The sequence below is a fragment of the Ictalurus furcatus genome, chromosome 14 (genome assembly GCF_023375685.1).
Source record: "Ictalurus furcatus strain D&B chromosome 14, Billie_1.0, whole genome shotgun sequence".
Classification (NCBI taxonomy): Eukaryota; Metazoa; Chordata; class Actinopteri; order Siluriformes; family Ictaluridae; genus Ictalurus; species Ictalurus furcatus.
Window position 1 is genome coordinate 28,400,646 of NC_071268.1, and position 21,833 is coordinate 28,422,478.

Below are 21,833 nucleotides of genomic sequence, written 5' to 3' on the forward strand. Positions count from 1 at the left end.
AGCTCGCTTTTGCACAGCGGCATTGTCATTCTGGAACAGCCTCTTAGTTCCAGTGAAGAGAAATCATAACATACAAAGCCATCCAATATAATTCCGTGCTCGCAAATCTCTGACAACAATTTGGGTAAGGCCTACAGATGAGTGTGAAGGTGAGGGATGCACATACTTTTGGCCACGTACTGTATGTGGAGCGTCCATCAAATGCGTGCCACAGTAGCACATTCACATGAGCTCATTAATATACACTAAACCTATGATTTGCAGCTGCACTACTGCCAGAGTTGCTGTTAGATAAAATGAATCAACACGTTCTGACCAATCAGAATCCATAATTCAACAGAGCTGTGGTATTAGGAGCAATAATCAATCACTAAGACAAAATGCTGTCCCTCAATGTAGCAAGAGCAGTTACAGCTAGACACTTCAAATGGGGAAGAGTCCTATTCAGCACGAGTGAGAGAGTGACTTGTAAATTGAAATACTCCTACGCAGATGGACAAACATTCCTTCAGGCCCAAATGTGCCTTTGCAGTCACATCATGGAAGGCCTATAACTCGCAGGACCCATTTCAGTTTTGTTGTTAAAAAAACAAAATAACTAGTCATCACAGTATCTACCACTTCTGGGTTAACGTGGACTCACTGTTTACACAGTACATCACCAAATAAATACCTTTTAGGCTCAAGGGAATGTCATTTTTTTGTTTTAGCTTGAGGCTAAACCCAGGCTCCCAGAGGCAATCAAAGTCTGGAATATTTAAGAATTGTCATGATAGGTCTACAGGGAAGACAATGATCAGGAAGGTAGCCCCAGGACAGCCCCAGGACTGAGGACCTACAGACCTCTGTTTACATTTATATTTATTTATTTTGCAGATGCTTTTATCCAAAGCAACAAAGCAAGGCATAGTGGCCTTACGCAAGGTGGTAGCTTTGTTTGGATTCGGACTCTGTTCAGATCAGTAGTCCAGAACTCTAAATGCTGAGCCACAACTGCGCCATTTAAAACTTTCCAAGATTCCACATCTTATTGAGTTCATGAAGCATGGATCAAATGATATCCTGGATGAGGTGTGTTCGGTGTAATGGGTGTAATGGGTTTAGCCAATTCTTGATCCGTGAATTATGGCAGGGGCATTTTTCAACCCTAGCAGCATTATACAGAAAGCGCACGACTCAGATGGTGTTACAAAAGCAGTGATGGACCAGTTTATCATCTTCATCAAGAAGACTGAAGAGCAATAAAATCACCACCAGCAGCAGCAGCACATGTTTGATGAATCAAATTGACAAGACAACAAAACTGCATTAATACAAGACAAAGCAAGTGCCTTCACAACACTGTTGTGCCTAACCCCAACCCTAACTGGTGGGACAGTAGGGATTGAGAAAGCCAGTGGGCAATGGGTAACTCAATGATGAACAATGTCCTTCCTTTGTTTTTTTTTTGTTTTTTTACCTCATATAAAGCTCAGAATAGAGGATGCAACACCAGATTTCAGGGGGACCTCCATGAGGAACTATTCAGGATTAAAAGCAAAAATTGAAAATAGATTGTACAGTCATTTTTCATTAGGATGACACAGGCCAAAGCTTCATTGCAGGGGCATGAATGTTAAAAAGAAAATGTCACTGAGAGGTCTTGCCATCATTCTGTCCTCAAATCTACTGAGCACATGCAGTCTGAATGAAATCTGCCATGTCAACGTTGTGTGAGTATATTTAACTGAAAAGGGGTTATGAGTATACTGGGGTGCCAATTTTGACAAAGTTTCTGGGGCTGGAATACTTCTGCAAGCAACGTGGATTCCTCAGAAGGAAACAATCTCAATACCTTACCTTTAAAATTGCGTCTAAATGGATTAGCGTTGCCAACCGATCTGCATAATTTTAGTGCTCCCGCAATAAGTAGTATGTATGTACTAGTATATTATATTTTCACAATTTTAATCAGCACCCTAAGACCTAATCCTGACATGTTTGGGTTCACTTTGTAATTTGATGTGGGTTTGACTTCGGGACCTTTGCACTCTGTAAATGAAATGTCCGGGCGTAGCTTTGACCTACTTCTATCACGTTTGCTTTTACTAAAAGGAACTACTTTGCTATTTTAGTGTAGATTATGCTATATGATGTAAAATCTAAAAATAAAAAAATAAAAAAAGACAACTATGCTAATCTCTGGTGTTAGACTTACTTCAAGTATCTTTACTACCTTTACTTAAGAAGAAAGCCTGGAGTTTCACTGGCTCAAATTTCTCTAGTCAGAGACTTTATTTATTTGCATACTTTACATTATTGATCGGTTTCCTCTGTTTTCTTATTGCTGTGTGGTGTGGTCTAAAGAATTGTTACGCATAAGCTCATGTTCATCTTTTATGTGTAAATTTGCAGATGGTTGGCAACCCTGCGTCCGACCACTTAGAGTCAGACATTTAACAACAAAGAAATATTGGACAGAGCAATGTGACCTTTCTTCACCATGATAACATGACTATGTACAATGTTTAAATGCTCCCATAAGCCCTTTAATGCTAAGGAACATTGCATTACAAAAAAAAAAAAAAAAAAAAAAGAAGGAGTAACACGATATGTGTATCAATAATTTTGTTTCTTTCTTTCTTTCGTTAAGTAGAATTTACAAGGGACACATTGAAGTTGATCACTCATCAAAAAGTCTATATAGAAATGTACCTGACTAAATCTAAATATCTAACACCTGAAGTTTACACCACCTTCTACCTACTAGCACCCACCCCCTAAATTTTCAATACTGGCATAGAAGGATTCTGATTGGTTGACTATTTTACACATAATTAGTGATCACAGGTTTAATTATCTTGCATCCATGCAACAACCAGTATCTACCAGTGTCAAACTGAATGTCCCCATGAAATCATGTTCCCGTCTTCCCTTTCCTCTCTGGGATGCTTTGTTTTTTCGTCTTTTTGGTTGATTTTATTCTGAAAAAAAAAAAAAAAAAAAAAAAAAAAATGAAAAGGAATGGGGGGGAAGTCCATATAAAATCCATTACTTGGAAATGCATGGGCAGGCGTGGCTGACTTTAGAGTTCAGTATCGCGTATAAGGCTGTTCTCTGTACACTCCTTTGTTTGTCCTTGCTGACGGAGCCTTGTTGCGGCCGTTTGTCCACTTTTCCTGGCCTGAGAGGGGAAAAAAAACAGAAACACAAACCTGGCTTGGAAATTCAAGCAGACACGTAACAGATGAAGCCTACAACAATGTAAATCACACAGTATGTTGTTTCTGGAGGGTAGAGTAGTGGATTTATTAACAATCTGGAGAGAAATTAGCTTATAATCATGCTGCTACAGGAAAATGAATAGTTACATTTGTTCAATGTGTTAAAGTGCGATAAAACATTTTCATGCGAATATTCACTTGTATTGAATAGCATGATTCACTTCCATTTGTTCATTTCTCTGCTGTTGAACTATGACTGACTTGACAGTTTACTTAAAAAATGAACACTGGATACAGGAATGCTAGGTGCTAGATATTAGCATTAGCATCGATATTCTGACCTCAGCGGTCACTGACTGTGAATAATACTCTCCTAGGACGTTGCACAGTTTAGGATCTGCTGTGCTGCAATTGATCTGGGATGTCTAATTTATCTGGTGCAGCTTTTTCGCCTAGCTTGATGATGTTTGCTTCTACATCTCTACATTTCACACACACTCTTAATTGGAGGCCAAGATAAACTCACATCCTGGCTGGGTCAGCCAAACTATTAGCCTTGTGGCGAGGAGCTCTTTTTACGCCTGTCTGTGTCAGTGAATGAGAGTTTTGTCTGTGCTTGTCTTCCTTCCTCTCGGAGCACAGCAGTGTCCTCTCCCCGACCAGCTATTCAGAGAGGAGACCCATTAGCGCTAGTCTTTAATAAGAGAGCTGTCAATCTGCCGGTGTGGCTGAGTGCTTCGAAAAAGAGAAACCTTCGACCTTGTGTTTATAGAGAACAAGAATGCACGCTAGCCTGGTTAATCTACAGGTCTCCTTTGAACTGTCAAGCTGTCGGGTCTTTGGGACGCCCAAAGGAAATGTCATAAGGGTTGTGGATGCGTGCGGGAGGGAATGAAAAGCAAGGAGGCAGTGGAGGAGTGGAATATAAAATAAAGGACGCGAGGGTGAATTTTAAATGCTTCATCTGTTCCAATTGATATGCGTGTTTTATTTAAGTGAACTAATTTACACCTCTGTTATTTGACTATATGAATCACTGCATCTCAGTGCGTACTGGATAATAAAGTGTATTCCGTGTAGGCATTTTAATGACAGTAGAAAGCCAACTTCATTTTGGAAATTCTATGCTCCTGGTCGTTGTATGCTACATTACAGCCTGTATTACAAGTGTACACAATGACTCTTTAACCCTTTACAGTCAGCCAAGATATGTTTGCATTTCATGACATCATACCGTATGAGTCATAGGATTCCCCGCTTAGACCATGTCCATATTCATAATAGTCCTCTGAGCTGGAGAGAGAGAGAGAGAGAGAGAGAGAGGTATTATTATTATAGCGGGTATATACTGTTGATTCCCAACTTAAAGTCAACACTGTAATGAAAAATAAAATGAACACAGGAGAAAAAAAAAAAAAAAACATTTGAATGCCCTATTTAGGTCAGGCTAGCTGCACATGGTCCATCACCATTACACACAAATATCACATTTCACCCAGACACACTGCACTGTTCTGAGACATGGATCAAGAACCCCATATATATTTTCCCATGCATGATCTCTACACCCGTAACTCGAACACGTCACCACCGTAACTCGAACACGTCAAATCCGTAACTCGAACACGTCACCACCGTAACTCGAACACGTCACCACCGTAACTCGAACACGTCAAATCCGTAACTCGAACACGTCACCACCGTAACTCGAACACGTCACCACCGTAACTCGAACACGTCACACCCGTAACTCGAACACGTCACCACCGTAACTCGAACACGTCACCACCGTAACTCGAACACGTCACACCCGTAACTCGAACACGTCACCACCGTAACTCGAACACGTCACCACCGTAACTCGAACACGTCAAATCCGTAACTCGAACACGTCACCACCGTAACTCGAACATGTCACCACCGTAACTCGAACACGTCAAATCCGTAACTCGAACACGTCACCACCGTAACTCGAACACGTCAAATCCGTAACTCGAACACGTCACCACCGTAACTCGAACACGTCAAATCCGTAACTCGAACACGTCAAATCCGTAACTCGAACACATCACCACCGTAACTCGAACACGTCACACCCGTAACTCAAACACGTCACCACCGTAACTCGAACACGTCAAATCCGTAACTCGAACACGTCACCACCGTAACTCGAACACGTCACCATTGTAACTCGAACAGGTCACACCCGTAACTCGAACACGTCACCACCGTAACTGAAACACGTCACACCCGTAACTCGAACACATCACCACCGTAACTCGAACACATCACACCCGTAACTCGAACACGTCACCACCGTAACTCGAACACGTCACACCCGTAACTCGAACACGTCACCACCGTAACTCGAACACGTCACCACCGTAACTCGAACACGTCACACCCGTAACTCGAACACGTCACACCCGTAACTCAAACACGTCACCACCGTAACTCGAACACGTCAAATCCGTAACTCGAACACGTCACCACCGTAACTCGAACACGTCAAATCCGTAACTCGAACACATCACCACCGTAACTCGAACACGTCAAATCCGTAACTCGAACACGTCACCACCGTAACTCGAACACGTCACCATTGTAACTCGAACAGGTCACCACCGTAACTCGAACACGTCACACCCGTAACTCGAACACGTCACCACCGTAACTGAAACACGTCACCACCGTAACTCGAACACGTCACACCCGTAACTCGAACACGTCACCACCGTAACTCGAACACGTCACACCCGTAACTCGAACACGTCACCACCGTAACTCGAACACGTCACCACCGTAACTCGAACACGTCACACCCGTAACTCGAACACGTCACCACTGTAACTCGAACACGTCACACCCGTAACTCGAACACGTCACCACCGTAACTCGAACACGTCACACCCGTAACTCGAACACGTCACCACCGTAACTCGAACACGTCACCACCGTAACTCGAACACGTCACACCCGTAACTCGAACACGTCACACCCGTAACTCGAACACGTCACACCCGTAACTCAAACACGTCACCACCGTAACTCGAACACGTCAAATCCGTAACTCGAACACGTCACACCCGTAACTCAAACACGTCAAATCCGTAACTCGAACAGGTCACACCCGTATCTCAAACGTGTCACACCCGTAACTCTAACAGGTCACACCCGTATCTCGAATATTTAATCCATAATTCAATAACATCACACTTATAATGCACAATATGTCACGCTCACAGCTCAAAAACCTCACACTCATAGCTCAAATATGTCACACGTAAATTTCCCAAAAACATCAGAGTGCAGAAATATCATGTATAACCTCAAATAACATATAAAATGTATAACCACAAAAATGTGATGCATCTAACAAAAACGTCACACTTGTAAAGCAAAAATCCTTAAACCCATGATGTCACATCTGTAATATAAACCTTTCAGAATTGTACTACAAAAACATCACATCCGTCTCTCCAGATTTCCCCAATGTTGTATATAGCACAACTATATTTTATGTTCATTCTACAAACTCAAAATTTTAACGTACTTCAATTCTGTAAAGCTCCTTAAAATTCACTTAAAATATGCGTGCGGAAAACCCTGTCCCCCTAAAAACTACTATTTATCTACTGTATAATATCTACAAGAATGTCTTTAAATATCACCCTAAGTTCTCCCTGAAATGTCACATGGCCACACATCACGGTTACTGAGCTTGTCCCAGCAGTGAGACTGTTAGAGTCTAGTGAGCATGTGTGACGTGGATGTGATGTGAAACGGATTCTGATTCTTAAACTGAGTGAATTATCACAGAAACACGTCTCGCCTATTGAAGTGTTCAGAAGTATGTTAGAGACATGCAGTAAATTTTCACTTGCTGAAATATTCTCAACCATTCCTCAGTTTGAGTTGTTTACACAGCTGTGCTGCGAACAGACTGCCTTCTCCACTGCCTGTCAGCAGGTCTAAATGAGCAGTGCTAGCATTTATATACACATCTGAACAAAAGGAGAATCCATTTCTCACATTCCCAACTCAAGCCAGTCTCACATTTCCTCTCTCACCATTTCTTTATGTCACACCTCTCAGTCTCTCTGCTGCATCTCCATCCTGACCAACAGGGTTCAGATTTCAGTCGTCTTATACTACAGTGCACCCAATAACTGTGTGCGAGTCTAGGAAGGACACGTTGCGACCGTAATGCAAAAAGGTCACATCTGTGATGTTGAACTGTCACACCCATGACCAGAAAATCTTAAAGACGCCCGTAAGTCAAACGCATCACATCCCAAACTCAAACATTTCATCCATAACTCAATAACGTCACACTTGTGACCCACAACACATCACGATCATAGCTCAAAACCTCGCACTAAGCTCAAATATGTCACAATTGTATGTCACCCGTAACACTAATGCCTCATACCCGTAACGCTAATGCCTCATACCCGTAACATTAATGCCTCATACCCGTAACGCTAATACCTCATACCCGTAACGCTAATGCCTCATACCCGTAACACTAATGCCTCATACCCGTAACGCTAATACGTCATACCCGTAACATTAATACCTCATACCCATAACACTAATGCCTCATACCCGTAACGCTAATGCCTCATACCCGTAACATTAATGCCTCACACCCGTAACACTAATGCCTCATACCCGTAACACTAATGCCTCACACCCGTAATGCTAATACGTCATTCCCGTAACGCTAATAACTCATACCCGTAACGCTAAAAACTCATACCTGTGACACTAATGCCTCATACCTGTAACGCTAATGCCTCATACCCGTAATGCTAATACGTCATTCCCGTAACACTAATAACTCATACCCGTAACATTAATGCCTCATACCCGTAACACTAATGCCTCATACCCGTAACGCTAATGCCTCACACCCGTAACGCTAATACGTCATTCCCGTAACGCTAATAACTCATACCTGTAACGCTAATAACTCATACCTGTGACACTAATGCCTCATACCTGTAACGCTAATGCCTCATACCCGTAATGCTAATACGTCATTCCCGTAACACTAATAACTCATACCTGTGACACTAATGCCTCATACCCGTAACGCTAATACCTCATATCCGTGACACTAATGCCACATACCCGTAACACTAATACGTCATTCCCGTAACGCTAATAACTCATACCCGTAACGCTAATGCCTCATACCCGTAACGCTAATACGTCATACCCGTAACATTAATACCTCATACCCGTAACACTAATGCCTCATACCCGTAACGCTAATGCCTCACACCCGTAACGCTAATACGTCATTCCCGTAACGCTAATAAGTCATACCCGTGACACTAATGCCTCATACCCGTAACACTAATGCCTCATACCCGTAACGCTAATACGTCATTCCCGTAACGCTAATAACTCATACCTGTGACACTAATGCCTCATACCCGTAACACTAATGCCTCATACCCGTAACGCTAATGCCTCACACCCGTAACGCTAATACGTCATTCCCGTAACGCTAATAACTCATACCCGTAACGCTAATAACTCATACCTGTGACACTAATGCCTCATACCTGTAACGCTAATACGTCATTCCCGTAACACTAATAACTCATACCTGTGACACTAATGCCTCATACCCGTAACGCTAATACCTCATATCCGTGACACTAATGCCACATACCCGTAACACTAATACGTCATTCCCGTAACGCTAATAACTCATACCCGTAACGTTAATACCTCATACCCGTAACGCTAATAACTCATACCCGTAACGTTAATACCTCATACCCGTAACACTAATAACTCATACCCGTAACGTTAATACCTCATACCCATAATGCTAATACCTCATACCCGTAACACTAATAACTCATACCCGTAACGCTAATACCTCATACCCGTGACGCTAATACGTCATACCCGTAACGCTAATACGTCATACCCATAACGGTAATGCCTCATACCCATGACACTAATGCCTCATACCCATAACGCTAATGCCTCATACCCGTGACGCTAATGCCTCATACCCATAACGCTAATGCCTCATACCCATAACGCTAATGCCTCATACCCATAACGCTAATGCCTCATACCCATAACACTAATGCCTCATACCCGTAACGGTAATGCTTCATACCCATGACGCTAATGCCTCATACCCATAATGCTAATGCCTCATACCCATAATGCTAATGCCTCATACCCATAACGCTAATGCCTCATACCCATGACGCTAATGCCTCATACCTGTAACGGTAATGCCTCATACCCGTATCGCTAATACCTCTATTAATACAATGTATATATTTCATACCATCATATAAATGCATCATACCTGTAATGCAAATAATCATATGCATAGCACAAATACGTGAAAAGAATAATTCGTCACACTGGTATGACTAATACATCATACCAGTAACACTAATACTGTACATCATACCCATAACACAAATAAATCACAGCTGTAATGCAAATTTGTCATACTCATAATGGAATTGTCACATCTGTAATGCAAGCCTGTTATACCCCAGTTTGCAAATAAGCAACAGCAGCACCTCCTCCATCACTCCCTCCTGTGCTATAAAACCCATCAAAACCCCACTGCGGTTCCTTTTTACATTCTCTTTCTCCTCCTGTCTCCCACTGCAGTACGAAGGGCAAAGGTGAGGAATGTGGGAGAAAATAAGAAAAACACATCGACACACTTCCTCAACCTTCCACGAACTCTGCAGAGCCTCCATCTCTGTACAGATGCTTTTTGACACAATAAGAATACAATCTTACTATAGAATCTGTGCAGTGGGAGTTGGTTCACAGCGCACACACACACACACACACACACACACACACACACACACACACATGCTCATACAGTTGGAGCTGAAGGAGGAAGAAGCGGAACATCAGCTGGAAGGTGGTGAGAGAGGTGTGTGTGAGAGAGAGAGAACAGAACGGGAATTTTTTAAATAAATGCACTTTAATGTCTTATAAATCACAGTCTCATTTCTCATTCTCACGTAGCAGCTGATCCACACTCTCGTCTCATTAAACACATCCCGTGTGATTCCGATGGAATTTTCTAATAGGATTGGGACATGACCCTGTATTGGACGTATCCGATCTAGGACTGCACAAGAAAGCAACTCAAATCTAACATCAAACGATGGACATAATGTATTACAATGGCTCAAAAAAAATCTAATCTGTATAGATTCTGGAACTTTCACTTATTGTGTTATACTGCTTCCAAATGAGTAGATGAGTAGACTATCATATGAGCAATCAAATCAACACTTAAATAAAACTTTCAACAGTATGAAGTTGGTTAAAAGGTCTTACCCAGTAACACACTATGCTAAAGTTGAAAGAAAATTGAGAAATGATGAGGAAGAAGGCGATTGAAATACATCAGTCTGGGAAGGGGTTACAAAGCTATTTCAAAGGCTCTGGGACTCTAAAGAACCACAGTGAGAGCCGTTATCTCCAAATGGAAAAACCCGGCACAGTAGTGGACATTCACAGAAATGGACAACCTTCCAAAATTCCTCTAAGAGAACAGCAATGACTCATCCTGTAAGTCACTAAAGAACCAAGGACAACATCAAAGGACCTACACACCTCTCTTGAATCAATAAAGGTCCCTGTTCATGACTCCACTATCAGAAAGACACTGGGGGAAAACGGCTCCATGGACGAGTCGCGAGGTGAAAACCACTGCTGACCCAGAAGAACATTAAGGCTCGTCTGAATTTTTCCAAAACACACCTTGATGATCCTCAAACCTTTTGGGAGAATCTTCTGTGGATTGAGGAGCTGAAAGTGGAACTGTTTGGAAGACAGTGATCCCGTTACATCTGGCACAGAATTCCACAAAAAGAACATCATACCTACAGTCAAGCATGGTGGAGGCAGTGTGATGGTGTGGGGATGCTTTACTGCTTCAGGGCCTGGGCAATTTGCAATAATTGAGAGAAACATGAATTCTGCTTTCTACCAGAAATTCCGGTCTTCAGTCCATCAGCAAGACAACGATCCAAAGTGTAGGAGTAAGTCCCAGTCTTAGAAGTAAGTGAGAGTCTGATCTCCAGTTATCGGCAGCGTTTGGTTGCAGTTATTTCTGCTAAAGGTGGCACAACCAGATTTTAATTTTTTTCAGATTTTTAAGATGTTCATATGGGTGATAGGTGTTGGATAACTTTTTCTTTTTTTTTTTTTCAATAGATAAATGAATAAATAAAGCTGTATTGTGTGTTTACTCAGGTTGCCTTTGTTTTATGTTGCATGTCGTTTGTAGATCTAAAACTATTTGCTATGACATATACACCAAAACAGCACTGCAGGATACCTCATCACACATTTAAAGATCTATTCTCACTATTACGCTATTATGTATTGTTTTGTATTAGTTATATATGAGGTATAAAGAGTTACACACAGATTACATGCTAGTTATGGAAGTTGCTCTCTGTGCATTGCAAAATCTGCAGAGGCAATTATTCAGAGAGCGAAGGTTCCAATAACAAAGTGCTCTAGGCGGTGCTTTCACACATCCGCTGCTGCTGGATTCACACTCACAAATATGTCTGACACCATTCGACACTGGAGAGAGAGACAGACAGAGAGAGAGAGAGACAGTTTACACCACCTTTCTGCCAGGAGCTCCTCTAATGAGACAGCCTGTTATTGGTCAGAGAGAAGATCTTAGCATTTAGACCACTGGCACGGTCCACTTAGAAACACACACACACACACACACACACACACACACGTCCCTCATCCTCATCCATTCTGCTCTGGACAGAAGCATGGAGCAGTGTGTTAGATGCATTAATGCCTCTTGGGAATTTAAACCATTTTCCTCAGGCCTTTATGAGAGTTTCAAAGAGCCGAGGGTTTTCTCTCAGGCCGATTCCTCTCTTATACACACACACACACACACACACCCCCCTGTTGGGTCTGACTGGCAAGCAGTTGGCCCTCCAAACCGTGTTAGACACTTCTAATTTGTACCGTGACATTTTGTCAATATCCTTCACTCCTTTGTTCTCCCTCTCACCTTTTCTCTCCATCTCCTCATCTGACTCTCCTTCTGGTCCTCTCTATGTCTGTCTGTCTGTCTATCTGTCTGTCTGCCTCTCTCTCTCGCTTTATCTGTGTCCTTTCCTCTTCTCTTGTCCAGACTGATATAAATCTCTTTTCAGTGTCGCCGCTCTGAATCACCACTCAAGAGGTGAAGAAAAGCAGAAGAGTCCTCCAGAAAAACTTGTTTACCTATAGCAGCACATCCCTAAGGCTCTGTTTACACGAGTGTGTTTTCGTTTTAAAACACATAATTGTTGCTACGGTTACGCCTTTCGTCTAAACTACTCCGGCATTTTCCACCCTCGAAAACGAAGACTCTTGGAAACGCCGAAGGCCCCGTTTTAGTTTGACAACTCCGGGCTCGCGTTTCAGTGTAAACAGACCAAAACGAAGACTTTTGAAAACGAAGGCGTGGCTCCGCCCACATGTGCCCCCTGATTGGGTCTTCTGGAATCTCATTTCGAGCGGCGTCAGCCCTACACGGACACGCACGGTTTGTTGCGCCTGCCGGTGACTAGCAACCACCTTCCTGTTTACGCTTCTATGCGCATGCCCAGTGTGCATGAATGGTCATGTGACATGCGTATTCGGTCATGTAGAGTGAACTGAGATCGTTTCTGAAACACAGCGGAAACGTCAGCGTGGACGAGGATCGTTTTCGTTTTAAAACGCTATTTTCAAACGAAAACGCACTCGTGTAAACAGTTCCTAAGTGTTTTATTCCTCTAATACTACAGCAGATCTCCAATGATTTGTAATTTTATTAAACAATGACACGTCACACTTATTATCAGTTTAATGTCGTGGAACTTTCATCTAAGTGTCAAGATCAAGATCTTCTTACTCTCGACCACGAGTTTCTTCAAATCATTTGCATGGTGTTTTTTTTTGTTTGTTTGTTTTTTTCACCAAGCTTGACAAGAAGCAAAGGCTTGGCCTCAAAAAGGATTTCATGATTTTCAGTCTCGATCTTGACGCAGTCTTGCGTTGGTCTCGACCCCCTTAAGACTTTTGACTCGATCTTGGACTTGACTTGGACAGATGCTTCATTTGAAGTGAATTTAAATCTAGTATATAATAAACGTACAGCATACAGTACAAAAGAAAACACTCGAAAATAATGACATTCAATTCAGCAAAACAAACACCTCCATCTCCATCTCCATTCACCTGGACATGATGCTCATTTAACAGCACCACTTAAAGAACACGTGTTTGCTTTTCATCCATTTTTAAGCCAGTGATACATGTCTCATAGTCCGGATGAGTGATAATTACAATCCCTACTTCAAAGAGAGTAGAAGAAGATGAGCATGAGGGTTGTTTTTGCGTCTTCGTCTCATCAAACGCAGGAGGAAAGAAACTGAACAGATGTGGGATTTTTTGCCTCCAGTCAGAACTCAATTAGCAGAAGCTAATGACCTTTTAATGCTTATAAACAACATTAATAATACATCTGTAAGAATTTCTGCACAAGTTTGGCGCAGGGCGATGGGAGATGATAAACAGACAAGGAGCGTGAACAAAGAGAATTTCAACAGCGCTGTTCTTTCTACACAACTTCTCTTTCTTTGTCATCCATGACAAGGTGTCCAAATGTATAAATATCTGTTTTTCCAAAAAAAAAAAAAAAAAAACCACAAAAACAACTTACTTGATCCTCTTTATACCATAACTGCCGTTAAATTCTGGATTCCAATTGCTCAGAAGGTGTTGAAAAGTTCTAACATGCTATTGTTTCTATAGTAACAGCTAATCCATAGGGAATTCGTTTGATCATTTGAACTGGAACCATATCTGAAGATTAAATGGATCCAGACTGAAATTTAACTGGATCCTTAAATAAAACGGACTCCAGCTCTATCCAGACTTAGTGAGATTCTCTCTCAATGGTGACACCACTTCTATCCTCCATCGCAAAGTTGATTTATACCACCTTGAATGACCTACACGATTCTGTTCCATTCGATTCACTTCAATTCAATTCGAATCAATTACTGAGTGCCACGGAATCAGCTGAAGCATTGAAGCTGATATAAAAGCAGAGCAAAAAGTGCAAAGGCTTGGAACACACCACAGACGGATCAAATCCAATCAAAGCCTCTTCGTTGTGTTGATAACAGCAAGAGAAACACGATTACACGATAGAAGCACAACAAATGACTCACATAATTCTGTCAAAGCTCGTGATCTGATGATCTCTCAATGCTCATAAACAACATCAATATTGCCATCTATTTTCCATAACACTTATCCTATACAGGATCGCGGGGGGGCCTGGAGCCTATCCCAGGGAACTCTGGGCCCAAGGTGGGGGACACCCTGGATGGGGTGCCAAGCCATCTCAGAGTACAATCGCACACACACTCACACACCCATTCACACACTACGGACAATTTAGAGATGCCGTTCAGCTTACAAATATCTTTGGACTGGGGAGGAAACTGGAGAACCCGGAGGAAACCCCTGAAGCATGGGGAGAACATGCAAACTCTATGCACACAGGACGGAGGCGGGAATCGAACCCCCAACCCCGGAGATGCGAGACAAACGTGCTACATATATTACTATGGCACTGTTAATTCATTAATTAATCAATCCATAAAGTTGTGTGTGCAACTAACTGCTGGAGAATTATATAAAACAATGCAAAATAATAGCATGTGCTGGATCAAGTGTTATTTTATGTGTAGACAAGTGATTTACATAATAATTATAACTAAGAATATTCCTGCAGCAACATAATAGACTCCTATTCGATTTACTTCAATGCTTGCAATCTTCTCAAGACACAGTAACCAGGAACTGTTAAGTTTTGTGATTGGATTCAGCTTCATTTTTGAGTCACTTTGGAATAAAAGATACATATAAGATGTAGAACTCATATTAGATTCTGCATTGAGGTTGAAATTGTTCTGGCTCGGAATGAAAGGGATCCGAATCCAGACTTATCAACACTTTTCAGACTGTGGAGTAGCAGAACTAAAAGGACAATAAATTGAAACACAAATGAATGTTTATAACAGCAATAAATTCACAGCAGAAGCAGAGAGACATGCTGAAATGCCAGCTTGCATGTCTCTCTCTATAACAAACACCTGAAGTCCCCGTTGTCGTGGCCAGACATCTCCTGCAGAGGAGCAATCTGTCACAGCCCTCCTCCTGGACCTGATAAAACAAACACAAGCTCTGGTGCACTAACCTCTGTGCTAACCTCTGCTAACCTAGCTTCACATTACCTGAGAGAGACCGTCTTTCTGTACAAACACACTCATGCTCTCCCCCTGCTGTGTTTGTGAAGCAGCGCTGATCTCTAGTGCCTGAGAGTGTCGGAGTGGTGTGATTAAGCAGATGGTTTAGGTGGGTGAATATGTGAGTGTGTGTGAGGCTCATGAACGACTCCCCAGGTGCTCAGTGTGTTAAGGTGTGTGTTCAGCCCATAACTCCACTCTTTCCTCGAGCCAAGTGGAGACTCAGTCAGGAGTCTCGGAGAGCTCATATGAAGACACACACACACACACACACACTTACTTTGTATATCCTAATTAGTTGTGGGGAGCCTAAATTCAGTCAATATGTACACACAACAAATTATATGGTACACATACTGCTGCAACTAATCAGAGTGCAGGACCACTCACAATGCCACTGTAACCAATCAGGATTCAGTTCCCATCAAAAGGTGTGACTGCAAACAATCAGGCTGCATTCCCATCACTTAGACCATTGCACCCAGTTGGGCCATAGTTCCTGCCCCAAACCACAGTTCTAACCACATTTCACACTGCAACCAACTGGATTAAAGTTTCAATCCACAATTCCACTGCAACCAGTCAGACAACAGATCTTACCCACAATGCCACTGCAACCAGCTGGACTACAGTATCCAGACAGCAGTACCCATCGTCTCTGCCACTCTAACCAGTCTTGCTTGTCTGCTCCCTGGCCTTGTTTACTAGATCCCTTACCTACATGTTTTTTCAAGCAGTTACTACCAGAATCAGTTCAACCTCTAATAATCAATTATTCCCTTAGCACTGGATATGTGCCTAACCCTTTAAACTAGCAGTTATCAAACCCCTGAGTAACAAACCTGACCTCAACCCCTGTCAATTGTCCAGCTATAGGCCAATATCAAACCTCCCCTTTGTTTCATTTGACTTGCTCACACAGATCACAGACACAGAGATTAGTTCTCCGTATGCCATGTGCGCTGCTTTATTCTTCTTCACTTCCCTACAGGTACATGGGCTCAGTGCATTAGCGCCACCTATATGCACTCATCAGTACACCCTTTGTCTCAAAGATCTTAGAAAAGGTTGTAGCACAGCAGCTATGCTCGTACCTACGTAGGAATAATCATGAAATCTATCAGTCAGAATTTACTCTAGGCCTCATTATAGCACAGCACTGGTCTTCCCGTTAACAGTTTGTAGATGTAGATAGTGACGTCTCCATGCATACTAAGGCAAAGTTTAGAGTTCCGCATGGTTCTGATTTAGGCCCACTGCTTTTTTTTTTCTATATATGCAACCTCTGTGTAAAATTATATATATGTCAATACATGATGCAACAAAAACTATTTCATGCATTTGTTCCCTCTAGGTTGGATTATTGTAATGTCGTACTGTCTGGATGTTCCAGTAGGAGCATAAACAAGCTCCAGTTAGTCCAGAATGCAGCTGCTAGAGTCCTAACTAGAACCAGAAGATACGACCACATCACCCCGATCTGATCCACACTGCATTGGCTCCCAGTGAAATCTCGCATTGATTATAAAATACTACTACTGGCCTATAAAGCACAAAATGATCTCGTGCCACAGAACCTGAGGGAACTTCTGATCTTTTATGATCGGCCATGCCCACTTCGATCAAAAGATGCAGGCTATTTGTTGGTACCTGGAAGAGTGAAGACTACAGCAGAGGGAAGGGCTTTCTCTTACAAAGCCCCACAGTTATGGAACGACCTTCCAATTAATGTTCAGGACTTTTGCCTATATAGTACACTGCATAGAATGGAAATTATTTACACTCTGGTGTTACCTACATGAGAATGGGTTCCCTTTTGAGTCCGGTTCCTCTCCATCCGTAATATATGTGAATGACGGACAAGAGAGATGATGATGATAGACAAAAAAAAAAAAGAGAAGGAAAGAAATAAGACAGGCGGTCAGACAGAGAGGAGACGTGAGAAGAAAGAAAGGGAAGTGATGTGCAAAGTCTCTTTAGTGTTCTTATTTGCAGGATGGAGCCGGAGTGTAATTTAACGAGGTGAGAGAGAGGGTGCTCATCATGCTAACGCAGCCTCAGCAGAGACGCCTCGACAGAAAGAGAACAGGAAAACAGGGGAGTTCAGACGAAACACATTATAAATACCACAGCGCGTGAGACGGAGGGGAAACTCTAGGGGAACATATCAAAACTGGGCCACAGGATAGCCAGTGAAGGAAGAACGTGCCAGACAAGAAACACATGGGTCACAGTTGTGAGATTTTGACTTGTGAAACTGAAACTGAAGCGTCTTTTAAAGGAACAGAGGAATGTGGGGACTCTCAGTGTCAGGTCACATTTTCACTAAGACAAATGTGTCCCTCGGCATAGAAAATCTTTCTTATCTCTCTTTTAAGGCCGGCTTTAAAGATGGGGAAAGTTTTAAAGCTACAGAGGATCACAATTGTTTCAGTTTAAATGCCATCACATCACATAGCGGGATGTGTGTGTGTGTGTGTGTGTGTGTGTGTGTGTTATGGGTTGCATAGACTAGTGAACTAATACTTTCAATACTTACCGCTGTGGGGTCATCAAGTCGGGGTAGTGAAAAACAAAACAGCAAAACATCTAGATGATAAAGAAAGCCAGACTTTGCTAGTTTGGACATTTTTCATATTAGATTCCGGACAACAGCACAAGACTCCACTGGGAACTTTTTATTTTTAACTTTCTTTTGATTTATAACACTGTTATATAACTTTTGTGGTTAACTGCAGAGGTGTGCATGCGTTTTTTTTTTCCCCCCTGACTGCTACCAAAGGAATTCCTCATGCATTTTTCCTTGTCCTTTAAAGCTAAATACAATTTAAATAAAGTTGCCACACTGTGCATTCTGTCTTGAAAAGTGCTCTGTGAGAGAGGGTTTTCAGAGCTGTGGGTTTCACATCACTATCCAATCCCACTCAGCTAGTTTAGAGTCAGCTCAGCGGTGCATGCCAGCTCAACGTTTCCAGACACTGAACATGGTGGGAAAACCTCCCAGACACTGTTGTAGACATCACATCATCCATTCAAGGGAGGTCACTGAGTTAGAAGGACAGCTCTGTTGATGGACAGATCTGATGTGCTTTCATGCTGCATAATCTCAGCTCCAGAATCAACAATTTTAGCCACCAGGTTGTCCACATGAGTGTGTTTATTTATAAGGATTGGTACATACTTAAACAGTGTAATATGATATACAGATGATATGTTATTGCACTGATTTATGATAAACACCGATGATGGAACTGTTTGTGGTTGTTAACTGAGGAGCCTTATTTTTTATTATTACGTTTAACTACTGTATGGAAAAGACATCTAGTCGACTATTTTTTTTTAAATTTTTCCTCAAATAGTACAAATCTGAAGTTAAAATTTATGTGTTATTTCTTTATATCTGCATATATATATATATATATATATATATATATATATATATATATATATATATATATATACATACGATATTACCGAGCTGCCATCCAGAGCCTTTTGACCTATTCCACTGCCTTTCCCATGAACCCCTCCTTGGGCTCCGTCTTGTTGGCCAGGATGAGACCCCAGGAAAATGTATAAGGTACAAAATCATACCGAAAAGGTGTTGATTATTCCCCACCTTTCCCATCTAGTAATTTTGGGAACTGATTGGACGGGGGCTTTAGGGAGTCGGCCACAAATAAGAAACAGGTGTGCCACAATAATTTGCTCATTCTCCCAAACTCCTTCTGTAGACTCCCACCAAACCTTGCTCCCACCTGCCACACTGACCTTTTCCTCTGCAATCCTGGGCAATTTCATGGCTCTGTGTTTGACCATTTCACATCACATTTAAACCACAATCACAAGCCTCATTCAGAGCAGTTAGTAACATCCCAGTCTGATCAGCGGCCTTACATTCATACCAAGTCAGGAACATGTGCGTTTCCATCTTAGTAAAGTTCAAGTTGATAAATAATTTAAAGGGCACTAGCCGACATGAATAATTTCCATTGCCGTGAAAAGCCATGTGTTTTTTTTTTGTTTGTTTGTTTGTTTGTTTTTTGCTGTTGTTTTGGTTTTTTTGACTAATTTGTCCCATTGTGTTGACTGGGATTATTCTCCAGAAGCCAGTAGAGCTTAGACAAATCTTTTCTTGGACAATTTGTTTTCTTTTACAGTAAATGTTTATTTAAACCACATACAGAGCTATGAGCCAATTTGTCTGAAACCACAACTCAAGAAGAGTTGACATTCCTCAGTCCCATTCATTTGCACATACGAATGGGTGGCACACGGTTATCGGACAGACCATGCTTTAGCGTCACACCAAGAGAATCGGTATCTTTTATACATCAAAGCTATGAAATTTTTGATGGATTGAGCTCATGTGTATTATGGGATAATGATATGTCTGGAGATAATGATAACATATTGAAATGAGTGCATTACAATAAACCTGTCATTTGCATTGAAGCTGGAACTACTGTCAGAACTTCTTTTATAGAAAATTACCCCTTGTTACCAGGTTTGCTGCGACAGTTGGTGTTCCTGGTGTTACACGGTGTTCGGCCGCACACCAATTACATCACTCGCCCACCGCGGCACCACCCCAACTGTCGTTTTGCTTTTTTATAATAATAAAAATCATTTAGTTCCGTTAGAGAACGGATGCTATAATTAAAAACTGAACGCACCCGAATGAATCAGAGTCGCAGCACGGATCAGATTTCATTCATCGCGTAACGAGAGTGAGGCGAGCTGACTGACAAGATCATGGCGGAAGATTTGGTTTCAAAAGTTCTATGTTTAATATAAGCGGGTTTGTCATTGTACTGTTTTGTTGTTGTTGCGATTACCGGTATTACCGGTGTTGTCACATGTTGAGTAACTGGTGGGAAAGTTTGCTCACCGTCACATACCTGTTTGTTACCAATCAGAATCCAGAAAGCGCCAGTTTGAAATATTAGCCATCTTTGTCCCTTACCGTTGAGGCTACAGCAAACTGATAGCCAGCCTATTTGTTAGTTAATTTGAATAAGTTAATGTTGACAGTGCTCTACATTTGGCAGGACGTTAACACGTGATAGTACTAGATAGTCGGGGTCTGAAAATGAATTGTTCTCGATATGAAACCATGTGCAAAGTTGGGAAATAGGCCATCAGTTTTGACCTGATACACATCGTGAGCGAATCCACTGAGTATTGGTTGAGCAAAGAGGGAGGCATATTTTATTTTCAATATAACTAAAGACCTAGCAGAGAGAAAAGGCATAGACTTCCCCAATTGACCTACTCAATTTAAAATTCTGAACATTACATGCTTTTTTCTCTCACACTGAGTTGTTAAAAATATTCTTATTATTCTATTGCTGTCCTGAAGCAGTGCCGTCATTGTAATGAGGTGACCAGCAGACTCCCCAGAGAGAGGGAGAGAGAGAGAGAGAGAGAGAGAGAGAGAGAGAGGGAGAGCTGAAAGAAAAATGGCTGACAGTATATGTGTACCTGGCCTTGCATGGCAGCTGTGCAGCCATTGGTGTGTGAGTGTGGGTATAAATGGGTGAATGGGAAACAGTGTAAAGTGCTTTGTAGAACCACTAAGGTTAAAAAAAAAAAGGCGCTATATAAGTGCAGACCATTTACCATTAATGTGAAGATGAAATGTGGGACTCCATATGACCAAGGTGCAATTGTAAGCCCCTGTATCTCATCTACAAATTTCTGGAACTTCATACTGACAGGTTACTGAGGGTCATCCTCCAAATCTTGTTCTTGTTCAGTCCTCGGATCATGACGCTTTATTTATTTATTTTTTATCTAGTTTATGTTGTGCTTAATTAAATCATAACAACAATATCGATATTGGATCAGTTGCATGGAGATCACTGCTAGCGTGTTCATCCTCTAGTTCAAATTATCAAATAGAATAGTAGAAAAATCTATTAAGTCTATAGAAACTGAGGAAAAAAGAAAAAGAAAAAAAAACACCTCAGGGAGAATGGAGGGTGAATTGTTGGGAATTAAGAATTGGACAGTAGTGGCATGCAAACAGGGGCAAGAGTTAGTGGGAATTGGGAACTGGTCATGATGGCATATGAAGGAGTGGGATCTGGCAAAAATTGGGAGTAGGCTAGCACTGATGTATGAAAGAGCACTGGGAGGAGAACACTGGGAATTAGGCAGTAGTGACATATGAAGGGGCAAGAATTGGTGGGAAGTAGGAATTTGCCAGCCGTGGAGTATCAAAGGAGTGGAATTTCCAGGAATTGCCAGGTGTCCAGTAGTGACTTAGGTATGGAAGTGA

The 21,833-nt window shown here is 41.8% G+C and overlaps 1 protein-coding gene across 2 annotated transcripts in view; it reads right to left on the bottom strand.

Moving 5' to 3' along the window:
• Window positions 1-706: 706 nt before the first annotated feature.
• khdrbs3 (KH domain containing, RNA binding, signal transduction associated 3) overlaps window positions 707-21,833 on the bottom strand; it is a 122,341-nt gene continuing 101,214 nt past the window's right edge. The window contains exons 8-10 of one of the 2 annotated variants that reach the window (XM_053642409.1): window positions 4,438-4,496; window positions 3,064-3,163; window positions 707-2,963 (exon numbers count right to left, since the gene is read on the bottom strand). In XM_053642409.1, coding sequence (XP_053498384.1) covers window positions 3,072-3,163; window positions 4,438-4,496 — 151 coding nt within the window. In that variant the 3' untranslated portion in view covers window positions 707-2,963; window positions 3,064-3,071. The other variant, XM_053642410.1, reaches the window with a different exon arrangement.